General features: G+C 42.3%; 1 protein-coding gene across 1 annotated transcript in view; it reads right to left on the reverse strand.

Moving 5' to 3' along the window:
- plch1 (phospholipase C, eta 1) overlaps window positions 1-17,832 on the reverse strand; it is a 102,878-nt gene that overhangs the window by 60,241 nt on the left and 24,805 nt on the right. Inside the window, exons 2-4 of the mRNA XM_088344948.1 lie at window positions 13,847-13,993; window positions 10,797-11,040; window positions 10,360-10,489 (exon numbers count right to left, since the gene is read on the reverse strand). Coding sequence (XP_088201074.1) covers window positions 10,360-10,489; window positions 10,797-11,040; window positions 13,847-13,993 — 521 coding nt within the window. The remainder of the gene's footprint in view (window positions 1-10,359; window positions 10,490-10,796; window positions 11,041-13,846; window positions 13,994-17,832) is intronic.

Consider the following 17,832-nt stretch of genomic DNA (forward strand, 5'->3'; position numbering starts at 1 on the left):
ATTCTACAACACAAAGGTAATTTTTTCCGCGGTTATGGCGATCAGATTCAACAATTTCCTTTCATATTGTCACAGCCCTTTTCCGAGGACAGGCTCAGTGCGCTTCGTTGCTTGTTCCAGTCCAGCAGCTCACAGTGACAGCTCGCCGCCGCTATCACCTGTGTCTCATAGGGAGCCATTGAAGCCCAATCTAATAATGGCGGCTAATCCCTTCATCGCCCGACAACCTTGAAAGAGCTTGCCTTTTGCACGGCGACACATTACATCCGCATCAACTCCCGATGGGCAGTGTTGGGACTACGGCGTTTCTGGAACACAATTATCGTAAATTCCTATAAAATGTACCCTAACCCCCAAATTTGCAAGAAAATTTTCTTATAACTCAGTGCGCATTATATACTGCAAAATACAGTAAATACGATTGTAAACAGTATTCATACATGCGCGTTACTGCGAGAGGTTTTACAGTATACTGTGGTAGCTCACTTTACAAATTGAATTGGTTCCACCAGTGAAGTTGTATATCGAAACCGTTCTAAATCAAAAATCGTTTGTTTCCACAGGACTATATTTTTCCTTTTTTTACCCATTTGTTGTGCTTTTCTTTCGCAACCACTGAGAGAAGGACCTCAAACTTGTTTCCTGGATAACCTATCACCAACCCACGCTGCAGAAAGGACATCAAGAAGAAATGAGCGAAAATTTGTCTTTAATTTTCTTTTTTTTTCTTTTCCCTACCCATCCCGGCCAAAGAACTCATGCCTTTGGGATAGGTGGAATGACTGCACCCCATGATGGACAGTTCCTGGATTTACAGTTCAGGACGGTTGCACTAGCAAACGCATAACTGCCCGACGTACATGGATCTCATCATGAGTTATGATGAAATGATGATTGATGCTCCAGGATTTCGAATTGTGTCATTTGGGTCATTCATACATACAGACACACACCACTTGAAGACCAGCCCCATTTGCGTCAAAACAATCTTAAAAGGTGGGTTTCCCCGTCAAAAAGTGAATTCTAATCTTAAATCATGGCTCCTTTATAACAGGACAGCCCCAACGGTTCGGCCTCTTGCCTGCCTGTCGGATGAAGCGATCTAACACGTCAACTGCTGTGAAAGTGCTCTTCAACAGCATGTGGTCCCCGATTAAAAGTCTCATCGACTGTTACTGTCCTCAACTCTGTACCCTGGGGCCAAGAGGAGAATTTCCCACCATCCGCTGCATCAACAAGGCACTGGTCCAAATATGAACAAATGCTCTATGATTCTTAAGTTAGTAGAGTTAGCGGGATACTCCTTTACAAATATATCTTCCAAATTAATCTAATCGATAGAGAAACACATTTCTTTTAAGTAACGATAACTTCACCTGATTACACCCCAAAGGTGAGCCACTTACAAAAATGTCTACCCTTCCCCCTTTACACATGATACCAGTTGATTTCAACATACTGAATTCGTCTGGTTGCGATTTTATTGATTCCATGTATCAATAAATCATACTGTGTTAGATCAACTACCTATGCAACTATTTTGTTTGAAATTCTTGATTTGAATCATTCTTATCAGAACTGCAGATCTGTAAATTTTATAATTACCATTTAAAATCAAATTCATGTATCGAGTTTTTCCCTTCATAGGTAGATTTCCCCCTCGGATGGGTCTGGCCTTGATGCGGCGAGGGGGCTTGCGTGTTCCAGTGACCCTGGAGAGCGATACCGTCGGGAGCTTGCTCCTGGTAGGGTCACCCATGGCGGGCCGGTCTCCGGGGTAGGTTCCAGACAAACAAAGACCCCAGCGTGTCGGTACGCTGTGAGGTGGCAGCCCCACCAACCGACTATCCTGCGGAGGGCTAACAACTCACCCAGGAGAAACACACTTTGTTACGAAACTGACCAGAGAAAGAAGCCGGACTGACCAACACGGTAACGGAACCCAGCCTGCCCCCGACCAACGAGTACGGATCGATCTTCGTCATAAGACCCGTGTCGCCACCTGGAATGTCCAGACACTCCTTCGCCCCGGAGCTGCCACCCTGCTGTCCCGAGAGCTCTGTCGCTATAACATCACCATGGCAGGGCTCTGTGAAGTACGATGGCAAGGCAATGGTGAAACAACAGCTGGCAACCATTGCTACATCTGGAGTGGCCCCGAGAGTCGGACCGGCCTTTACGGTGTGGCTCTTGCCATTCCAAAAGCCCTCCGGAGGTCCCTCATCAGCTGGACACCAATAAGCGACAGACTACTGTCTGCTCGATTCCTCCACCATCACGGCAAGATGACAGTGATCGTCGCCTACGCCCCCATCGATGTCGCTGATGAGGATGCGAAGGACACGTTCTTTGACCAACTCCACCAGGCTGTCAACCAAGCCCCACCACACGACGTCACCATCATCCTCACTGATGCCAACGCCACTCTATCCAGCAATGATCGGTCCCCCGGCTCACCTGTCGGCACCACCTTTGTTGACAGCACAACAAACGACAATGGCAACCGCCTCCTCCTCCTCTGCCACCAAAACAACCTTTGTGTTGCTGACACCTGGTTTCCCCGGAAATGCATCCATCACTGGACGTGGTACAGCCCAGATGGCAGAACCAGGAAGGCATTGGACCACATCCTGATATCACGACGCTGGAAGTCGTTTGTAACCAACTGCCGGGTGTTCAGAGGAGCACAGCTTGGCAACACAGACCATCGTCTGCTGGTGGCCCAGCTCAAGCTAAAGCTCCGAGCCAACCAGCACAAGACTCTGCCTCGCCCCGACTCCTCCCGACTCAGCGACCCCAACATTGCCAGAGACTTCAGTTGCTCCATCCGCCGCTCTCTTGATACCCTGGCTCCTGACAAGCTGACAGACTGGGCGGCCTTCAAGGAAAGTGTCCTCCAGTCTGCTCACAATGTCCTCGGACGCCCGCGATCCTCCCCGAGAAAGCCCTGGATATCAGAGAGGACACTAAACATCATAGACCAGCGGCGTGAGGCCCGACTCCGAGGCGACCTCACAGAGTATCGGAGACTGAATCGCCTGCGCAATGTGGCCATTGCTGAAGATAGGGAGAGGTTTTGGCAGGCAGAAGCCCAACAGCTTGAGTCCGCGGCCAACAACAACAACATGAGCCGCGTATTCAGTCTACTACGCCAAGCCCGTAGCGGCCCACACATAAAGACAGCCCTGGTAAAGGACTCAGACGGCAACCTCATCATGACAGAAGCCAACTGCCTCGAGCGCTGGAAGGAGCACTTTAGCCTCCTCTTGCAGCACAGCACCATCCCGGCTGATCCCACCCTCCTAGGGGCTGCGAGCACAGCACCTCCTAACGACACCTGCTGCACAGACCCTGTAACACCCGAGGAAGTGAGAGCTGCTCTGAAGAAGCTGAACACCAAGAAATCCCCCGGCATCTGTGCCATTACCGGCGAGATGCTCAAGGCCGGCGGTGATGGCATGGTGGAGTGGCTAACCCGCCTATTCAACCAGGTGTGGGAATCGGAGCAGCTGCCCACCGACTGGACCAGAGGAGTCATCTTGCCCTTCTGGAAATGCAAGGGCGACAGGCTTGTCTGTGGAAACCACAGAGGCATAACCTTACTCTCCATCCCGGGCAAGGTCTTTACCAGGATCTTGCTCAGCCGTGCCCTTCCAGCAATCAGAAGCTGCCGCCGTCCCCAGCAGGCTGGCTTTATGCCCAACCGCTCCACAACGGACCACATCTCTGCTGTCCGTTTGCTGATAGAAAAGACCCGTGAATTCCGTAAAGATCGCCATCTATATATCGGATTCATTGATCTGAAGGCCGCCTTTGACACTGTCTGCCACTCTTCACTGTGGAACATCCTCCAAGCTCTCAGAGCACCACCCAAGATCATAGCCCTGTTCAAGCTGCTCTACAGCAACGCAGAGAGCTGTGTCCGTATCAACGGCATTGACTCCGACTGGTTTGCTATCTCCAGCGGCGTTCGCCAAGGCTGCGTGGCTGCTCCCGACCTTTTTAATTGCATCATCGACCATCTGATGTTCAGGGTTAGTGAGCGCATCCCCGGGGTGTCTTTCGGCAACTACCACCTGACTGACCTGGAGTATGCTGACGACACCATCATTCTCAGCACTTCCTACAGCCAGCTGAGAGACGCTCTGGGCATTTACAGCGAAGAGGCAGCGCGGCTTGGCCTGCAAGTGAGTTGGACGAAAACCAAGTTCATGTATGTCGGTGATGGACCAGATCCACCTCCCATCCAAATTGGTAGCGACATTGTAGAGCCTGTCAAGAGCTTTGTATATCTGGGGTCCATGGTGACAGACAATGGGGACCTAAAACCAGAGATTCTCCGCAGAAGAGCCCTGGCAGCATCTGCTCTGCAGTCTCTCTGGAAACCACTCTGGCGGCACCAGACCATCGCACGCAAGACGAAGCTCCGCATTTACAACCTCGCCGTACTCCCTATCCTGCTTTATGGCTCAGAAACATGGCCCCTGAACGACACCCTGGCCACAAGAATCGATGGTTTTGATAGCAGGGCTCTCAGAACCATCGAGAACATCAGGTGGCCCCAGCGAGTCTCCAATAAAGAGCTCAGAGCCCGCACGTGCCAGCCCCAAGCATCTTCCTTGGTCGCACAACGCCGCACCCGCTGGTTTGGCCATGTCCTTCGTCTACCACCAGACCATCCGACACGAGCCATTCTCCAGTTTGACCCAAAGGCCGCAGGCTGGAGACGACCACGAGGGAAACCCCGCACTCGATGGCTCGACGTCGTTGCGGGCGACCTCCAACAACACGGAGTTGCCGTAGAGGATGCAGAACAGCTGGCACAAGACCGCCAGCATTGGAAAAACCTGGTTCATCTGGTCGGCTCAACGCACAGGGACGGGACCCCCCGACCTTCGCTGGAGCAATAAGTAAGTAAGTAAGGTAGATTTAAACTAAATTCTATGGAAGACCTCTGGCATCCTATGCTGGGAGATTTAGCAAATGCCTTTGCCAAAAAAAATAGATTCTTACGCAGAATTAAAATAAAGCAAAACTCCTTACAATATCTTTATTGCCGTCCTCTGGCTTGATAGAACAGTGATGCCCGTCGCCACTGTTGCAGATGTTAGGGTTTGTCTTTATTCCCTCGCCATATCTGCAACTTTACCCCCACTTTCATATTTTGCGATAATATTTCGCTTTTTTATCATAAGTTGAGCGCTGGCTCTCTTTTTCTCTCCTCTTGACTCAGGTCCCATGGCTGGAAATTAAAACCTGTACTGTACTGTAACTATAACTATACATAGTGTGCAATGGTGCAAACAAATTTTAGCCTTGGTGGCTGCAACCAATATATTAATGGTTTAAACCATTTGGCAATTTAATGCAAGGGTCTCACCTAGCTGATAAACCACACAGGAGATACTGGTGTTGGTACTTACACGAACCTTAAGTGCTGGCGTCACTACCTTCAAACACTTAAAAACTGAGAGCATAAAGATGAAGATTTTAGTTGGACGCGAACTTCGGATACAGAAACATTCGTAAGTTGGGTCTATTGTAAAACGAGGTACCACTGTACTACTGTATTTGAACAATGATTGATCAATCAAAAAACATCACTGACCAAAATCGTCAAACATTGTATGCAACGGAAATCGAACACAAGTCACGGCGGTGAGAGCGCCTACACTCAACACTAGACCATCAGTGATCAAGATGACGTACAAAAAGGCATGTGAATTTTTATCTCATTATCACACTATTTTTACTCAAAGTGCCAGAAATAAAACAGAGTGTCATCCTGAAATATATGAATAAATGTAAAGTCCAATTCATCATCAGATACACCAAAGAGTTGTTTCCCCCGTTGTGTTTTTTATATATATATATATATATATATATATATATATATATATATATATATATATATATATATATATATATATATATATATATATATTTAACCTACAAAATACAAATGAATACAGTTATGGTGGCACGGTCTCAAGCACAGAGTATAAGAATGCTTAATTTCTCCTTATGTAGATATTTTTTGTTACCGTATATACTCACATCCAAGCCGAATTTACACTATTAAATAGAATACTGAAATCAAGGAGTCAGCTTTTATGTGCATATTTGGTTGTGTGTCAAAGGTTGATGAATGGTGGGCAGCGAGTGGGGACGCGGTGTGGTTTATACAGGAACAACAAAATCAAATGGGCAAAAGTGAGCACAGAATTTACTGTAAAAGTGTGCTGAATGTAGGTTTAAACTTATTTTTGCATACAACATGTCTGGGGAAAAGAAAGAAAACAGTTTGGGCAGTAGTTTTGAGGCTGGGTAGACAAAATGGATATGGAGTGATCTCGGCTGAGTGTTCGTTTGCAAGCACTGAGAAATATATATATATATATATATATATATATATATATATATATATATATATATTTAAAGGCTTCACTACTTCTTGAATGATGTGGCTATTTTTAAGCAGTTTTAGGGGTTCGGCTTCTACGAGAGTGAGAGAGGGTAATTTGTAACTAGATAGTTACCTTTAGAGTAACGAGATATTTTTGGGTGATAGTAATCTGGGAGCTAACAGAATTACTTTTTAAATGAAGTAACTAGTAACTGTAACTAAACAATGTCGACGGACCACCCTGTTAATGGTTTTGCTTTCGAACCCTTTATACGGTTTCCGTAAAATATAAAAATCATTTCAAGAGGATATAAACGGTACTGCCTTCCTTCCCCTCATTTCTGGGCGATAAATTATTTTTAGGGCATCATTCTTTCAGGCAAAAAGTAAGGCTTCTACATCTCCCTGGCCGAAATGGAGTCACAAATCATTGAAGAGTGTCGGAAAAAAACCGAGGGGAGCTAAAAGTACCGAGATCTGTTAGCTGCTTTGCTCGGGTTCCTAATAAAGTAAGACATTGATGGTTATTAGGATTGCGCTACGGCACTCCGAAGTTGCGTGATCCTCGTTAGAAATTTCACTAATGTGCCGTGACATTAGCTTCGTGTGACTTGTCCGTTAAAAATTAAGGCTCTTCTAAAACTTTTCACGCTTCCCTAAGACAAACTGTTCTTATGCATTTGAAAGAGGCAAAAAAAAAAAGAAAGAAAGTATAGTAGACCCCCGGAATACAGCGAGGCGAGCTTACAACGTTTTTACTTTATTGTGTGGAATTATTCTGTCTTTTGAGACTTTGCAAATCGGTGATACAGTATTTTTTCGTGTTCTATATTTATTACTATGGGTCCCTAGATTTGCAGCAATTGCTAAAGATAAATCATGATGACCATGGAAACAAAGCTTCCGATTATGAAAAAATAAGTAGAAAGCATCTGACTAAATATCCTAATTGCATGTCCGTAATCATTTGATGATCTGGACTATTATTAAGAATAAGGATAAAATTAAGTCAACAAAGTCTTCAAAGGGTATGACAATCCTCGCAAGTGGAAGATAAATACTCCACCCACTACTCCACTGAACCAGCTCAAGTCACCAAAGCTCAAAATGTCATTTCTCTTCTACATGTCCATGTATAATTGTTTTATTCCTAGACATGTATATTACATATCAAGTAGTGCTTACTATATACCATTTTGATGTTTTTATTTGGAGTCTGGGGAGTTTGGAACAATTACTAGGTTTCTCTCTCACGTTATACAGGAGTTTTACTTCAAACTCGGACTGGATTCATGTCTTATCCTGGGGATTTACTGTATCTTATTATTTATTATGTTGATGGTTCATTGCCAGATATTTTTGTTAGGCACACTTTTTCTCAATTAATCTCTTGATAAATTACTTTTATAAGGTTTTTTATGAATACATTGGTTCCCAAAAATTGCCCTAACAAAAATAATGTAATTACGGCTGTAAACATATTACAAAATTAAATTGTGATTAATTGTATTGTAGTTCAGATTCAGATTCAGATTCAGATCTACTTTATTGTCATTCTAGTACACGTGTATACAGAACGAAATGTCGATACATCTGACCCGCACAGTTTCCTTGAATGTACAGATATGAATAAAATGTTGTATTGAGTTGGAGTATTGAGTACTAATAATATACTAAATAATTATGGCTATGTATAGTATTTTACAGTAGTGCAAATAGTGCAAGAGGAGCAGCTAACCAGATGTGCAAAATGGGCAGTCAGGTAAACAGTAACAATAACACTGTTAACTCTCAATTAGAAACAAATGTAGGAATATAAAAGAAACATCCCTCGATATTTATTTATTCGTGTTTGTTTGTCTGATTGACGTTTTTCTGGATGATTTTTAATCATATCAAACATGGTTTTATATCTCAAAGACATTTTACATACGAGTACCCTATTTTCCGGATTACAAGTAGAAGTCGTTTCATAGTTTGGCTGGGGGCGCGTCTTATACTACGGTGAGACTTATATGTGAAATTATTGAGAAATTATTATATCATTGAGCTTTCATTTATTTATTACCCGTACCGTATATCACTTCACATGTTCTTTACACACTTAATCGCAATAGGGCGCTCTAGGCCTGAGTTGGTGATTTCAACCTTGACTGCACAAGGAGAAAGCCAGCGGATCGTCTACCTCTGGGACCTATCGGGAGTTGTTTACCAGTAAAAGTGACACCAAGTGAGAAGATTTGATTGGATTTAGTAATATGGAGTAAAGATGATAGTTTGGGAAGCATGATCTTTATTTTTTGAATAACTCTTATTATGTAAAGTAGTAGCGAAATAGCTTTTCTAAGATATGCATGACGTACATGTAACGTTGGTATACCGTGTTCGCTGTTTTAGTTTCATTATTTTTAAGATTACATGTATTATTTTGATGCTGGATTTTCGCAAATACATTTCCCCCAAAATGGGACTTGAGTGCAACTTGTACATGTTTGTTTTCCATCTTAACTTTGCATTTCTGGGTGGGTGCGACTTGTACCCCGGGGAGACCCATAGTTCGGAAAATATGGTAAGCCTACTTTCTTTAATGGTAGTAAACACAGTACATACTGCTAGCCGGTAGCCGCGAACAATGCTAAAGCCAGTTAAGCTAGTTAAAAATCAGGGGTCGGCAACCACGTGCCCGTGGGCACGCTGACATCTGCGCCGATATTACCAGGTGCCCGCGTGACCGTTCGCTAAATAGACTTAACACGAAATATCAATGTCTAAAATGTGATTCAATTGTGTTGTGATTTTTTTAAATTGCAATTAGTCATGTAAATTAAAAACAAAAAGTATTAGAAATATCTAAAAACCTAAAAAGAAGAAAAAAATCAAAGTAGCAGGGTTTGATAATCGAAGAAGCGAGACGTAACACAGGGCAGAGGTGAGTGCGCATGATAATCGCAGCCTTGATCTTGAGCGTCGCGAAGGACTCAAAATCTATTTGAACATACTTGAACATGGCGGGAAAAGAAAGAAACCTTGTAATTTTCATAGTGACTGGGAGGAAATATTATTTTTTTTGTTAATGTGAAAGAAAACTCGTGTCTCATTGACGGTGCCGTTGGGTCTGCGGCTCAACGTGAAGCGCCACTTCAGCACTTGTCACAAAAGCTTCCATGCTACCGTAATTACCTGCCCGGCTGCACAGCACAAACAGAAAACAACCGCGAGTTAACAGCTTTGGGCAAACAGCATTCTTTTTTTTACAAGGCCGGTAGAAAACAAAAAGCAACGGAAGCCTTTTTTAGAGCAACACGATTTTAATAAAGAGGAAGAAGGCATTTTCAGACGATTTAAATTAAATCAAGTAAATAATTAAATTGAAATTCTTGTTTCGTAAGTGCATTATCAAGGTGCTCTCTGAGTTACTCCGTGCCCTTAAAGTTGCTCTCAGCCTTTAAGAGGTTGGAGACCCCTGTAATAAACGTTTGCGGCTGCATCAATTACTCTAGCCAACTAAACGGCGCTGGAGCTAAAAAGATAATAAGTGTGTAGTCGCTAATGCTAGCTGTTACATCAGCAATGCTAGCAGCATGCATTTACTATTGAAGAATGTGATGAATCGTTTGACACCGTTAAAAGTAGTTTGTTTTAGTATTGCTGACTATACTAGATATGTCATTTTATTGGGGCTAAACTATTTCCCTTTATGCATCGTTTTGTGTCTATATCGTGACAGGAAGACCAAGTCTAAGTTTGGCCACTATGTGACAAAAATTCATCTGCTGTTATTTTTAATCATAAAAAAGAATAACATCCGTTTCTGATGGTTTAAATCAAAGTCTTACTTTTTGCTTGTGTTAGCTTGAATTTGATTACTTGTGAGTATTCTAGGTAGCGTGAACGTGCTACCTAAAAAATGTTCGAGCTTATGAAACATGCAATTATCGTGTTTTTTTTCTCACCTGAAACATTTGCTTGACCTTTCTCCGTGGGAGATTGACGTTGAGTTTGTGAAGGAGTTGGTAGATCTCGTCGATATTCAGCAGACCGTCGCCGTTCTTATCGGCTTCCTCGAAGGTCTGCTTCATCCACGTCTCAAAGTTAAGGATTTTTGTGAATTGCATGTGAATACATGTGTTGTGTTTAGAAAAGATCCTTGTGAATATAATATGTAGAGTAGGCTATGTAAAAGGGCTCAATGAAAAAGCATAATACTGAAAAATAAAGCTAAGAATTTGGAGTTGACATTCTTTTACTGATCATGTCTGCCTTAGAACAGAACACCTGGATCTGGCTCTAGAGCCAAACGGAGTTTGAAATCCCTACCTTAACTTAACACTTGAGTAACTATTCCAGTGAAATAGGTCATACCTTGAATGAAATTGAGTGAAAAGGATATTGGTCATGGGTGCGCTGCCGTTTGGCCAGGGAGTCTTCGTCGCTGATGCCGGCCATCAGGTAGCGAAGCCCGGTGACCCAAGTACGAGCTTCATCCGAATTGGACGTGACTAAGTCCAGAGACTCCATGTGGTTGCCATGGTAAACCGTGAAGCAGCATGCCGGGTCCAAACTGCCCTCGGGATGCCGGTGGAAAATGTCCGACTGGCCGCCCTCTGTCACTTTGTACAGGGAGTCGATGGTGACTGAAAGGGTGCCGGAAGGACAGAATATTACAGTACATAATCAAAATCCATGCATATTACTGAAAGTAGTATATAAACATCGTTTAGCTAAAGAGATGGACTTGTACTCAATGACTATGAACGCGTAGCTAGTGATTACTGTAATGTAAAGTAATGATCTGCATTTATATAGCGCTTTTCAAGTCAACGACTTCCTAAAGCGCTTTACAATGTGCTCCACATTTCCCAATAGCGGCCTTGCAGCCATGTAAGGCGCTAACCTGCTTATTGGAGGTATTAGGGGTTCAGTGTCTTACCCAAGGACACTTCGAAATGTAACACGGACAAGCCGGGATTCGAACTGGGATCCCTTGATCCCAAGACGAGCGCTCTACCTCCTGAGCTACTGCCGCCCCAGTAGCTCAGGAGTGTAAATTTCATTGAAAAATATTAAACAAAGATGTATTCCCCCGGGATATGGTGACGCCGCATTAGGACATTTTCACATTAGTGTTGGGTAAGACATTCTTTCAGCCCTTTCCACAGCATTTACCCCACGATACAACATCATCAACAAAATGTTTCGCATGGCCCAAAACATAGCAAATTAAATTTTGCGATTTTGCACAATTTGAAGAGGATCTGAGACTTTTATGTGCACCTTATGGTTGTGAAAATACAAAGAATACTGTTCTTGGAACCATTTGGAGAATATGGATTTGGTCTCTTTTGAAAGATAAAACTCTGAGAACATTGAGTAATCTGAGTTTGAACACAAAAAAAGAAGGTTTTTAATACTCACCTGTTTTTTTTTGCAATTAAATATATTTGTTTTTTTTTGCAACTTAATGCCTGCAAATGAGTGTAGCATGGGCATTTTATCTGGAAAACAGGTGAGTCAATAGCATGAAGCCTAAAATGGTATTTTGTCAAATTTGAACACAATTTAAAACACTGAACGTTGTATTTACATTTTTCTAAGGGTAGGTTCGGGGGTTTCCGAAAGTGGCCAATTGGAGATGACCAGTTTACAACACTAACACCCTTGTGTATTTTACTTTGGCCATTTTTTTAAACATGGCGAAAGAGTTGTAAATGTTTGACTTATCTTTCCAAAAGTCAATCAATGATTGCACATTTGTGCGTAGTAATGGTGCGTAAAAAGAAATCATGAATGGCATTGCGCCCGTTTATTTTCGGCTCCGATTTAAATACACCCCCAGAAAATTGCATAAAACTATGTTTGGATTTATATTGGCTAACCAATGTGTCGATCATCTTCTGATTTGGTTACTACTAGCTGAAGATATTCAGAACACAGCTGTATCATTTTACACATGATATAGTGGATTAGATTAACAATGGATAGCTGTGTAAAGCACCTTGTACCTACATATAAAAAAACATGAAATGGTTTTTATTCATATTTGTTTCATTATGGAGGCTTATTGGATTTCCACCCTCAAAAAATGCACGGATCGAAAAGATCTCATTTTCTCAGGTAACCATCTATTTTAGAATAATCCATCTGACTTGAATCTAATCTTCCAAATTCCATATTGCCTGACATTAACAATAAATCATTTTACATGCCCCCGAACGTTTCATTTTTGGGTGTGTATTCCACAATTGCGTCTTGCCAACACATTTAAGAGGCTTATGGAATGCCCACAGTGGGAATCTATGTTATTTTTTAACACGTTGGTTTGCATCCATAGGCGTCTCAATAGGCTGAAGCTGCAAAAACAGAATAATCCTCTCAGGGGAAGCAGCAAGAAAGATCACTCACAAATCCAAACAAAATGTTTCAGTCGTAGGGAGTGGTAGTAGACCCTCGGTGTCAGGATTTTTTTTTTTTTCTAAGAATACTATTATTCTATGCACGTTGAAGTGAAAGACAGAAATACAATAAAAAGAAAATGAGGAAAAAATGTGACAAAAGAAAGAGTAAGGGACAGAAAGAGCAAGATAGTGAGATAAAAGAGTAAGAGAGAGCTAGACAGCGAGACAAAAAACAGCAAGACAGAGAGAGAGACAGGAATAGCAAGAGGCAAGGAGATATTGAGAGACAGGGACATATAGGGCAAGATAGAGAGAGGGAGAAGTCAAGAGCGAACGTTGAAAAGAGAGAGAGGAGAGTCAGGAAGAGAATAGCAAGAGAGAGTGAGAGACAGCAGAAGGAAAAGAAAGCACAAGAATGAGAGTGAGAGAGGGAGGCAGAGAGAATTACAAAGAGAGAGAGAAAAAAGAGAGAGCGAAAGAATGAGAAAGAGTAAGAGAGAGACTAAATTAATAAAGAACAAGAGAAAGTGAGAGAGAAAGAAAGAGCAAGAAAAAGAGTGAGAGAGACACAGAAAAACTAGACAGAAAAAGTGAGAAAGACAGATAGCAAAAAGGAGACACAGGAAGAGCAAGCGAGAGACAGAAAGAGTAAGAGAAAGACAGAGAAAAGGAGAGATGAATAACAAGAGACAGGGAGAAGGAGAGAGAAAGAACGAGAGAGAGAGTGAGAATATGACAGAGGAAGAGGGAGGAGAAAGTGAGCAAGAAGGAAAAAGGTGACAAAAAGGAACAAGACAGAGAGAGCAAGAGACAGAAAGAATGAGAGTGAAAGACAAAGAGAGAGAGAGAGGGAGAGAGAGAGAGAGAGAGAGGGAGAGAGAGAGATAGCACTCGAGTGAGAAAATAAATTATATTCATCTTCAACATGTGTGTTCTGCTAAATGCCACTATGCTATCGGCTGAACTACCTCCCACGATGCCTTTCTGTCTGCGTGCGCTGGTTTGCCCAGCACGCAAAAAATGTGTGCCTTGCGTGCAAACCTACTCTTGGCCTTCTCGCTCTTGCGTGACGGCTTCCATCGGATGCAGGACCGATGCTCATCCAGGTAGAAGAGGCGCACCAGCCCTTTGGAGCCCGCCTTCAGCTTCACCATCTGCGTCCCCGACTGCATCACGCTCATGCATCGCTCCACTAGCGGGGAAACACACGAGCATATTATCGTAAACAACCCAAAAATCGAAATAAGGTCAGTGGAGCGTGACTGTAAGAGACAAAAAGGAGCAGCTGTGCGTAAACACAGACGTTGCTGTGTGTGGACTGCGGACACAAGGCTATCTATCCGCCCGGGGGAAGACCTGAAAGCCGCTCAAGGAGGAGAGACAAAGAGTCATTGATGCACAGGAAGAGCATCTCAGCCTCGCCGGGCGGAAGGAGGAAGCCCACGTTTTGGCTTCATTAGTCAATAAAGGAGACGACGTGCTTTAGGTACACCTGTGTCGTACAAAATTTGTCTCTAGACCATGATTCTTTCACATTTAGTATGCAAAACCACACCATATGGAAATAAATATATATGTATATAATGACACCCCAGAACTGATTATGATTTGTGGTGCATTTTAAGACCGACTGTAAAGGAGGACATTACAGGCACTGATTCCTACAGAACAGGGGTCAGCAATCTTTTTGGTGTGGAGTGCCACTTTCAAATGTCCTTGTAAATCAGTGTTCCACACCAAGAATAATGACTCGCACAGAATTTTTTTAATATCTAACAGAGCTGTAATTTTACACCAGTCCAAATATATAACATGGATATACAATTTAATTCTATAACTCAGTGTTTTTCAACCCTTTTTGAACCAAGGTACACTTTCATTTATAAAAAGGTTCTGAGGCACACCTTCTGTCGAAAATGTTAGAAAATAAAAATAAAAAATCTACTTCCACCTATTGATATGGATGACAATTACAGTTCCTCGTTTGAAGAGAGCAAAAATACTGAATAACGGCCTGATTTATTTGAAAGATAAAATTGGGCAAATTCCAGCTAGACAAGGTCCCACGGCACACTAGTGTGCCCCGGCCCACTGGTTGAAAAACACTGGTATAACTGACCAATTTATCTTCCACTATTCTTGTTTATCAATCAACTAAAAAATGAATGTGAATAATAAGGGGAAAGGCCTGTAGCCATCCATGACTTCAACTATTAGCCACAATAATTGACCAGAATCAACCATTCTTCATTAACAATGAACTACAATAAAAAAAAATGCTATGGACAGCTTATATACCATTCATCAAAGATATCTTGTTGCAGAAAATATCAAAACTTGAAATAACAGCAGCAAAGCAGAAGGCACGCACACGCACACACGCATACACGCACAAACATGCTTCTTTAAAATATTCGCCATCAGTAAATGGTTTTCTGTGCTCTGCTATGCAGTGAGCAATGTGATAACTTGCTTCAGTGGTGGTGTTTTTAGCGGTGAAAAAGGTTTTCAGGGTCTGCGTTTGTTTGCCATACCTGGACACTGCGCGGTTAAAATGTCTACACCTTGAATTCATGTTTCGTCTCGTAATGACGCTTAACACTTGCTGTGCGAGGTACAACGCTCACGAGGCATAATGCACAAAACAGCACGGTAATTTTTTGCACAATGCCTCATTAATCTGTCAACGCTGGCTGGAAAGAGCGAGCTGTTTCCGCTTGAGGAGCCGTCATGATTCGTTCATTTGTCGCGCGCGTGCGTTTTGTTGGCTGGGTTAAAACACGGATCTCTCCTCAGCTAGGCGCCGAGCAAACACACACTCACACACGAGGCGCTAACATAAAGCCTCTAAATAACACTGCGCGCAACTGAAAATGTCTAAATTTCAGGTAAAAATGCGCATTTTTAAAATATATCAGTATTATTTTACCGTGCGCTCGCGTGCCACTGGTTAACCCCTTGCGTGCCACTGCTGGCACGCGTGTCATAGGTTGCCGACCCCTGTTACAGAATATAAGAATTTATCCTATTTTCCATAATACAAGTCTTTAATTTTTTTCAAAAGCTGACCATGCGCCTTATATATGGATCAATATTGAGTTGCAACAGGTCTCACAACTACGGTAAGCAGCCACCGCCTCGATTTTCCCCTGTAGAAGACGAAGTGCGCGGAAAGGTTTAATGCGATACCTTGCTGTTGTTAAAAGATAGTTAAACGATGTCCCACAAAAATACTTATACCTTACCTTTAAGAAAATAATAAACCAGCTGTTTCTTTTCATTTTGGGAGGGAATGGAATTGTCAGAAAGCTGTTTTGTAATCTATTCATTAATTTTGTTGTAGTTCCAAGCGTAGCGCCATCTAATGGATGCATAATGTACAGTAACCTCAGCCTCTACAGTTGTGCCTTATAGTCTGGTGCGACTTGTGTATGAAAAATGTAAGACAAAAGACTATTATTTGGCAGGTGAGCCTTACAATGTGGTGCGCCTAATAGTGCAGAAAACATGGTAATCGTAAAGTGGTAATGTTCAGACTTTGTACACCTTTTTAATGACCATGACTAGGCAAATTTTCCAATTTCTCCAGTACCATTATAAGAGGAAATCAGGTCTAAATTAATCCATAGCCCTGTTGTTTGAGGTGACTGAGTACTGCCTGTCGGAAAAAGAACCAGAAAACTTGACAAATCCTAAACCAAACCAGCAGCTTGATGGGACATAGAAAAAACATTTCAGTTTCTGTGCTTTCTTTTATTAGTCTTTACAGTTGTCTCTGTTTGGTTCATGTTGTATCAAATGTTCTTGTTAGTTTTATTACATACAGCACTCGATGACGTCAAACTGTAGAGCTATTGATTGATTCATGCCAGATTTCCTCCTTTTAAATTGCATAATGTGATACCAATTGGCACACCTCCAAATAGACCCTCGCATGTTGAATAACATTCACGTATTTATCAACAAAACAGAAGGTACATAATCTTAACTTAACCAAACATCAAGGTAAGACCAAAGGCCGAAATTGTTTAGGACTCTAATGTGCATCATTCAGTTCCATTATCTTTTTTGTCCATTTTTTTCTGTTTTTCAGGGTTTGTACAGGTGATTGAAATCCTTGAAAATGCTCACATTTCCATTTTCCATTTTTAAGCCAATTTTCTCTTTTTTTTTCCCGTGGTGTGTCAAGGCAGACTGCCGAGAAACATCGTATGACATTCATTTCAAGCATTTTCAAGCACTTCACACAAAATTCAAACATGGTTCTGACCTCAAAAAAAAACCAATAACATTGAATTTCAATCATTTTTAAAAACTTCGCACAAAATTCCAACATTGCTCTGACCTGGAAAAAAACTCGACATTGAAATTCAAGCATTTTCAAGGATTTTAAGCACCCGTACGAACCCGAAATGTTACAGGTTTTGTACTTCAGCAACTCCAGTGGCTCCCAATCAACCATAGAATCAACTACAAAATCTTTCCCTACACCTACACGGCCATTCACAACCCATTCCCTTTCTACCTCCCTGCCCTCCTTCACATTGCCTCAGATCATCCTCCTCCCTCCATCCCACTATACCCACTGCCCGTCTCAGCTCCACGGGGATCAGAGCTTTCAGCCGCTCCGTCCCCCAGCTCTGGAACTCGTTGCCACCACTGGAATTCTGCCACCCTGTCCACCTTCGAATCCAGACTCAAAACTCACCTTTTCAGACTTGCCTATTCTTGATCATTGTATCAGAAATTATGTTTTTAGGGGTCACAATAAACCAAGTTGGAAAACACACATCAGACACATACAAACTATCTAAAAGCATTTCAATAATTATTAAAGCCAAATTCATTTTAAACTATAATGCATTGTATTTGTTATATTGTTCTCGAGTTCTGCCATATTTAACATATTGTGCAGAAGTCTGGGGCAATAATTACAACATTTCCCTACAGCCCCTTTTTATCCTTCAAAAACAAGAGAAAAAAATAAGAACCATACACAGGGTAGGATATCGGGATCATACTAATATTTTA

This window comes from Urocampus carinirostris, chromosome 10 (genome assembly GCF_059441175.1).
Source record: "Urocampus carinirostris isolate Australia breed hairy pipefish chromosome 10, RoL_Ucar_1.0, whole genome shotgun sequence".
Lineage (NCBI taxonomy): Eukaryota > Metazoa > Chordata > Actinopteri > Syngnathiformes > Syngnathidae > Urocampus > Urocampus carinirostris.